This window comes from Otolemur garnettii, unplaced genomic scaffold (assembly GCF_000181295.1).
Source record: "Otolemur garnettii isolate 467f Iridium unplaced genomic scaffold, OtoGar3 scaffold00121, whole genome shotgun sequence".
Lineage (NCBI taxonomy): Eukaryota > Metazoa > Chordata > Mammalia > Primates > Galagidae > Otolemur > Otolemur garnettii.
Window position 1 is genome coordinate 5,309,939 of NW_003852516.1, and position 8,495 is coordinate 5,318,433.

General features: G+C 52.8%; 1 protein-coding gene across 1 annotated transcript in view; it reads right to left on the reverse strand.

Moving 5' to 3' along the window:
• DUSP4 (dual specificity phosphatase 4) overlaps positions 1 to 8,428 on the reverse strand; it is a 12,519-nt gene extending 4,091 nt beyond the window's left edge. Inside the window, exon 1 of the mRNA XM_003797666.3 lies at positions 7,598 to 8,428. Coding sequence (XP_003797714.1) covers positions 7,598 to 8,030 — 433 coding nt within the window. The 5' untranslated portion in view covers positions 8,031 to 8,428. The remainder of the gene's footprint in view (positions 1 to 7,597) is intronic.
• Positions 8,429 to 8,495: the final 67 nt, after the last annotated feature.

An 8,495-nucleotide genomic window follows, 5' to 3' on the forward strand; every position in this document is an offset into this window, starting at 1 on the left:
AAAACTGCTTCCTACTGCTTCTGAGAGGAAGGAAAATGGTTCTCTGACACATCATAAGGCTTGCAGAAACAGGGCATACATTTTTTCCTCTCTGATCGGAAGGCCTCTCTGTTCCCCTCCACTCCCTCTCTGAGGATATAAATGGATCTCTCTCTGGTCACAGGCACTCGTTCCTGCTGAGTCACAGTGACCACAGCCTCCTTGGATGGAAACCTGCCGGTGGGGCCAGTGCTGACAGCTTCACATGTGCTGGTAGCCTTAGGGGCCACATCAGAGGAGCACCCCCTCTTTCCCATGGTAGCCCCATTCCCTGCCCCCTGTCCTTATAAAGCTGCCAGCACCACTGCCCAAAATGCAGTGATTGTTCAGGGTAAGAGGAGTCAGCGCAAGTCCGTAGCTGAAGTCCCTGGAGGCCTCTGCCATGCATGCGTGGGTCAGAGCTCTTCCAGGGAGAAAATGGAAGGAGAACCCCAGAGATTAACAAACCATAGTCGTATCAAGTGGGCGCTGATCAAAAGCCTTCACTCACTGAGCACTTCCACAGAATTTGGAAGTGTTTTAACAAAATGATCCTTATTTGTTACATAATTTGAGCAATCAAAGCATATTTTTAAAAGAAAGGTAAGACACAGGTGGTGCCTATGCATGGTGATTGTGAAAAGTTCCCTGCCCGGAGTCCTTGGAGAACTGATTCCTGTAGCCAGTGCTCCACGCCTGACACCAGGCAACACACGGTGAAGCCGGCCCTTCTTGGAGCCTACATCCAGCGATGCCTTCAGCAGGGGTTCGCAAAGACCAAAGAAGAACTAGTGGGCTGGGGAATGCTGGCAACATACTAGGTTTTTGACAGAATGCTTTCTGGGGCTTGAGACCCGATAGATAAGACAGAGAGGACGGGCAGGTAGCACCTGGCCTGAGTTCTACCCTCCCTTCCTGGTCCTGCCGCTGGCTCAGCAGAAACCTCTTGGTGGACCTGGAGGCAGCTGCTGACCTCGGCCTGGTGTGGCAGGAAGGACAGACAGCTGAGTCAGTAGGACCCAAGTGGCCCAGAAAGTGGAGGTCAGGCTAGAGCAGGTCTGAGGGGGCCACTTGTCCTTCTCCCCTAGGCTGATCATAACAGAGAGACACCAACTGTTTGGAACAGACACCATTAGTTTGGAGCAGAAAAATGATTACTGAAAAGTCACTTCCCTATGGTGGAATCAAGCATAGGGGAACAAAGTGAAGAAGATGAATTTAAGGGACAGGTGACTGGAAGGATTTCACTACTGCCAGTGGGATTTCCTTCTGGTGGGCCCTGAGCTGCCCTCAGGCCAGGACCACCAATGAGAACAACATGCCCTGAAGGATATTGTCAAGGTCACACACAAGGATGTCTGCAAGTCAGAGTCTGTCCACCAGGTGGAAGAAACCACCCAAGTTCACACCCCCCAAAATGGTGTCTGGGTATCAAATAGATGTTAACAGAAATTAGCCCCTGTAAGGAGGAATACTTACACTGTGCCAGGCTCTTTCCACATCTGTGCCCAAACAGCCCCTGCGGAAAGTATGATCACTCCCACTTTACAGAATAGGAAACGGAGGCGCAGGACCCCAAGAACCTGCCTATGGTCCCACACAGCAGAGGGCAGGGTCAGCCTCAGCCTGGTGGCCCCAAAGCCAGACGTCTAACCTCACTTTCATTCAAGCTTGGCCATCTCTGCTTTTCACCCCTTCCTGGGGTCCCTTCCTTGCCCTGGGGGCACTGCCTGTCGGGTTTTATCTGGTAAGGATGGATTTTGCATGCAAAAGCAGAGCTAATCCTGACATTTCACCAAACTCTGCTTCTCTCCCATGGTTTTTCTAACCACAGGCTGCCATGAAAAAATCATGAATGACCAGCCTTCTTCAAAACATAGAATACAGTAGAAGAGGAAGTGGTGGAACGCATTGCATTGGAAGAGGGTTTCATTGCATGCACTTTTGTAGGTGTGCTAGCCCCCCTCACGTGGGCCACGATGTAAATTAAAATGTATTTGCTTAAAAGACTGGGTGCAGAAAAGACTATTCTAACACTTCTTCCCCTCAGTCCCTCTTACCTTCCCCAAGTTGGTGCAAGTACCATAACCACAGCTCTTTTTGCCAACAACTAGTTTTCCATCACCAAGTTTTAACCAAAACTCCTGAAAGGAAAAGCTTCCTCCTATTGCCTGGGAAGGAGTTGGGTCTCTGTCCCCTGCCGCCAGCAGGTGTGCAAGGGAAACAGGTGACAACAGATGTAGGTGCAAGACTCGGCTCTAGCTGTGGGAAGAACATTCTTTCCTAAGCCCTCTTTTATCCACACCCTCAAAATATACGATCTCTGAGTTCTAATAGTCTCTGATTCTAAGAAACCAGGATCCACTTATTGGCTCGTCAGTTTTGCCAGCACCAGTGCAGCAGCTGCCTAAAGTCTACATTTCTATCTTCTACATAAAAATTCCTAACAGATATATGCCAACGAGTGTCGACCTGTTTTTCCTATGTCCTCCTCCTGAACGTATGAATTGAATTTCTTGAATATCCTATTCAACGTAATTCTGTAACAGATTTCCTACTAATTTTAACCTGTTTTTTCGCATGTCCTTTAAGAATCTATTTTCCATTCTTAAAGCTCTCATTTTCTCATGTTAATTTTAAAACTTGAAAGTCTAGGGGAAACGTATGATTTTCACCAAGTTTACTTGAGGAATCAATCCATCGACTGTTTAGCTCCGTGCGCAGAGCAAGGAGGCAATTTTCAAAGTTTAGTGGAAATAATGACCTCTGGTCACAAGCTTTTCACCACACCCCTCCTCACCCCCAGGGAGATAATGTATGTGTAAGTACTTTACAAAGGGCACATTGATATAGTGCTGATAGTATCATCATAATAGGACTCCTAATGGCTCTGTGATGGGAAGACTATCACTGGATGGTGACTGTCATCATGCATCTTTGTGGGGCGGCCACTTTCCACCATCCCCTTTTAACACTCAGAATAGCACCTGTTCCCAGACAGGGCTCATGGCCTTGCCCTTGCCCTTGCCCAGCAAGAAAGTCTGGGGTTGTCTGAAGGTCATTTGTCTTTGGGAACTTCATTTTACGGGAGTGCTGCCTTACTAAGCCCCCATGTAAACCCTGAGCAGTATTTAAAATCTACCTAACCAGGCTCTGGGGCTCTGCCCACAGAGACACCTGTACCTTCCTGCCAGCTGGCTGACACCTAACGCAAAGCTGGGGGCTCGATTTGATTTGCAGCCCCTCCCAGTCCTTCTGTGCGATTTGCTACGTTCAGCAAACTGGCTTCCGCTGGAGAATGAACTTTTCCTCCCGTCATGCTTCCTCTTTGTTAGCCAGCAACGGCCTCCCAGGAAGGAAACCAGCTCTCTGGTTTCAGATGTTCTAATTTTTCAAAATAATTTCTTGGCTACTTAAAATGGCCAGCCTTTCTCCTTCAGTTTCTGGGGGTGCAGCCCATTGTTAGTAGGTGCCACCCACCTCACCTCTACGTATCTGGGACAAGCCCACGGAAACTGTTAGGGCCTCCGTGGGGATCAAGTTCACATTCTCAACTTACCCTTGGGCCCAGTCTTCAGTTACTTTTGTGGGCTGGAAACATGCAATTTAAATGATGTCAAGAGCAGTTAAGTTTGCTTCATTCGTTGTTATTATTTAATGAATTACAACAGGGGTTGGAAATTATCTTTAAGGGCTACCATTTAATAATTCTAATCCTTAACTGCCCTTGGCATCGTGTCATATTTGCAAACTGAAAAGCTAGTTATGGTCCTATTGGGTAGAAAAGGAGTGCAAAGTTGGCACCCCCCAGGACTACGCTGTTTAATGCCACTGAGCTGGGGAAGAGAAGGCAAAGATGGGGGTCAGGAGATGACAAGCGGACAAGTCACCACTGGCCTTGCCAGCTGTTTTCTACAGAAAGGGTGACATCAGAGATGACAGGGTTAAACCCTTGGCTACTGAGTACTGCAGAGTCCTTTGAGTTGCAACCTGGAGGGAGAAACCAGAATATCTAGGTGATCCTTCCAATTTCTTAAACTGTTCCAGGACAACCTTTAGAGCAGGACTTGAATAAGAATGGACAGAGGTCATGAACTGAGGTGAATTTTAGACAGAAGGAAAAAAAAAAAAGATCACATCGTTATACCTGAAATCTTTTTGTGTAGCAGACTGATTTGTTATTTGGGGATACCGGACATAAAGAATGACTTCTAGTAGGGTAAGAAAATGCTCTTTTTTTGTTTGTCTCTAACAACCAGGGAAGTCTAAACTTCTACTCCAAGGATTTGTGAAGAAGACAGACGGGGATTTCAAAGAGGTGTGTACTGTGAAACCTGAAATGTCTAAACTCACCCTAAAAATGACTTAAAGAATTTTAAACTAAATGAGCTTTTTTAAAAAAAATTACCCCATTGGGAAGCTTTTACTAGCAACAAGACGAAACTAGTATAGGATTTTAGTTACAGCCTTTAGCAAACCTTGGGTCATATTAGGAAACATAGAGTCCAGATAGCAGTTTTTGGTATAAGTTCATTTCTGTCTTGACGAATTTTCAATTGTAGTATTAGTCCGTAACTACCTGTACCAAGTAACATATTCAGCAGAGCATAAATAGACTGAATTTTTAATGCAACTCAGTAGTAGAATTAGATAGCTGTGTCTGGGAAAGATGATACCACTTCTGAAAATATCCTGCTGTTTTTACTGCCCAGTCCTGCCCCCCCAGGGTGGCAGACACCAAACATCAGGCCTTCTGATAGCCTCCTGTCCAGCCCACTGATACCCACAGGCACCAGCGCCCATGAAATAAAGACCCTCACGATGGAAGATAAAATGAACAATTCTGGTGGGAACCAAATTTTGCAAGCCTTAATTCAGGCATGTACGAAAGAAAATCTAAGGGGCGAGTTTATCTTCCTTTGCTTCTCAATATTCCCCTTTAGGTCTCTATTCCACAGTCCCCTTGCACGAAAGCACATTTCTTCTGAGGCCCTGGCTTCTGGCCCAGTTCCGTAGCTGGAGATTTAGGAGACACCTAGCTTTCCTGCTCCAGACGGCGGCGCCTTTCCCAGGGCTGCGGGAGCAGAAATTTTTTCTGTCCTCTCTAGGGATGACAATTCATTAGAGAGCTAACAGGAGGAAGATGGCCTCTGCCTAGCGCAGACATCAAGATCAGCTCAGCTGAACACAATACCGCCCAGTTAACCACGCAGATGTTAACCACCCCAGAGGGCACTGAAGATCCCCCCCACCGCTTTTAGGCGCTCGCTTCCAGGGGCAGCTCCTGGGGCTTGTGAAGATGCAGCTGAACAGGCTATTGGGGGCAGAAGGTGGAAGGGGGTTGTTTCTGGAGAAACAGAAGCTAAACCCTGGGCCCAAGCTTAGAGAGGATCCATCTCAGAGTTAGTCCACTTTGAGACACAGAGGATGGTGCCCCCTCCTCGAATGGGGCAGACAACAGAGGCAGTGCCTGCCTCGGGAAGGAACAGCCCTTAGTATACCCCCTTTCCCTTGGCCAGGCACCTTGCCACCCACCAAAGGACTGTCATTTTCCCCAGAGTCTGTCCTATCTAGGCATTTCCCTCGCCTGGAATCTCCATCGCTGAGCGGCTTGTCAGCGGCTCTGGGTAACGCCAGACAAGCTTTAGAAGGCACAGGATGGTGCCAAAAGCCCTGAAGGGTAAACCTTAAAAATAACGCCTCCCTCCCCAAGACCAGGATTAAGCTCTGAGCTTCGGGGAAGCCCAAAGTGCTCAGGTCCTGGAGCTGCCGCTCTAAGGCGGTCCGCTCCGAATTTCTTCCAGGAAGGAAAACAAAACAAAACAAACCCAGCCTCCACGTGGGCTCGAGCCCTACTGCAGTCCTGGATTCGGAGGCCCCGAGGAAAGGCGCGCTCTCGCACCTGGAATCGGGGAGCACTTGCGGGCAGCGTGGTACGGAGGACACTCCGGCCAGCCCGGGCCACTCTGAGGGACTTGCGTCCCAGGGGAATTACTCTCATCCCTCCCATCAGTGCCGAAAAGATCAAACAATAGCGTAGTCTCCCACCCTCGTGGTCTACGCAGGACCAGGCAGCTCTCGGTGCCCAGGGCAGGAGACGCCGGCCCTTCCCTGTGCGCCGCTCGCACAGCTCAGGGCCGGGCCTTCCGGGACAAGCTCCTTCCTGGCATTTTCTCTTAGAGCTCTTTGGCGACAAGGGAGGAGGCCCGGGCTCAACTAGAGGTGTAAAAGACGGCCCTCACGGAAAATAAAAGAAAAATCAGCAAAATCGCCTTAGCAGTTCAACCAAAGGGCAGCAGCAGCATGTCCCCAGCAGCTGACAGGTCAAATGGGCAGGAAACAACTGCCGAGAACAAAGCCCCCCGCTGTTCGGCGGGGGCAACCCGGGCTCGCCCGCACTGAGCAGTTTTTGTTGTGCTTTTTGGAAGGGGTGGCGGGGAGAGGTTTCCGCCCCCTCCAGCTCTCTTCCTCTCCGGCGGACAGGTCAAGAGGAAAGTTGGGAGGGGGGCTAGGGGCGCCCTCCGGGACAGAGGCCGTCCTGTGATCGGAGGGGAGTAGGAAACGTCTCCGGGGTTCGGAAGCTTGGACCTGACCCGCGCCAAAGAAGGCGCTAAACGCCGCCGCCGGGGGTGCGGGGGGGGGGGGCCGCAGCGCAGCAGGGGGCGCCCGAACCCCACGCGCCCTGCCTGCTCCCGGCACCAGGGAGGCTGCGGACCCGGCCCAGCAGGTGCGGCGGGCGCAAGGTTCCTCCAGTGACTCGAAAAGCACGCGGTCCTTTCCGGGTTTCCGACTTCCAAATATGAAAAGACACCCGAGTCGCCGAGTTTCGCCAGCGTTCACTTAAATCAGGCACACGCTACCATCGGATAGTCGGAAATCGGTTCTGAACAAAAGGTCAGTCCCGGCGGCCGAGATGTGCCGGCGGCAGAGGCCCAGTTCCGCCCGGCACCCCCGTGCTCCCAGGCCTCCCAGGTTCCCGCTCCTGGAGCCGGCTTTAGCCCGGGGCGGTAGACTGGCCACCTTCCAGGCGGAGCTCGGAGCCGCAGCAGACGAGATATAGATCGCAGCACACAATGTGTGCAACCCTATTCTCCCCGTCTACATTACCAAGGGCCGGTTTACAGACCAACAGTGGGGCCGATTTCACCTCGGTGCCCACCCTCTCTTCCCCACCTCACGGGTTCTCCCGGTCGGACTCAGTGTAGGGCCCTGGCCCGCCAAACCAACAGATTTATCTTGTCCCCACCCTCCCAGTGGTACTTCGGGACACTTCCTGGGACTCGAAGACCGGCCAAACAGAGTAGCCGACTCACCTTTGGGGCCAGGACCGTTAGTGAGTGCAATAAAAGCTACGACCCTGCGGGATTGCTGGGGACCTGGTGAACGCTCTCCTACTGTCTCAGAGGAGGACTTGGAGCACGCAAAGAAACCTTTCAAACCTGTGCCCACCAACACTCACAAAGGGGCGCACCGGGATTCCCGCGGCCACTCCGAGTACTCCTTCCCAAGCCAAGAAAGCACAGGCCGCCCAGCCCCCTCTACGCCCACCCTCCGGCTGGCGCCCGGAGCCCGAGTTTACCTTTGAGCAGGCAGATGTCGGTGCGCTCGGCGTTTCGGCGCAGCGCCTGTACCACCAGCGACACTGTGCTGTCCTCGCGGAGGCTCTCGGCGCGCGGGCTGCGCTCGTCATAAACGATGACCGCCGAGTAGAGGCCAGAGCGCAGGCGGGCGCGCACCTCCTCCTCGGCGGGCAGGATCTGCTCCAGGCTCACCGAGCCCTTTGCCCGCCGTCGCACGATGGTGTTGCAGCGCACGTTGACCGAGCCTCGGATGTAGCCCGCGCTGTGCGCCAGGAACGGTCTGCAGTCCAGTAGCAGACACTTGCCACCACTCAGTAGCCCCAGAGTGCCGTGGCCGCCGCTGCCGCCCGCGCCGCCGCCGTTCTCGTCCCGGTTCATCAGCCTTTTGAGCACACTGCAGTCCATCTCCCGCAGCTCCTCCATCGTCACCATGGTCGCAGGGATCTGAGGCTAACTAGGCGCGCGAGAAAGCAAAGGGCGCTCTGGCCAGCTAGGCTGCAAGAACGGGCGGACGAGGCTAAGAGGGAGCGCCTGCAGAAGTGGCCGCAAACTTGGCCCCAGGTGCTCCCGGAGCGAGCCTGGTCTCCCCAGTACCCTTTCTTCCGTAGCCTCGCGGTCACATAGCAGGCGGAGCGGCCTTGGGCGCCAAGCAGGAGGGCGCGGAGGGGGAGGCGGCGGTGGAGGCGAGTGTGTTTACGGGAGAGGACCACGATCTCCCCGTCGTGGTGGCCTCTAGTGTTGGCCGGTTGTGCCGCTACTGCTGCCCCTGGCGCCGGCGCCACCGATCCCCACGCATCGCCGTAGCTGCGCGCTCTGCCTCAGCCTTACTTCCCTCCTCGGCTTATAGATTTATTAATGCTTCAACGCGCTCCCGCGGGAGGGGGGTCGGTACTATCC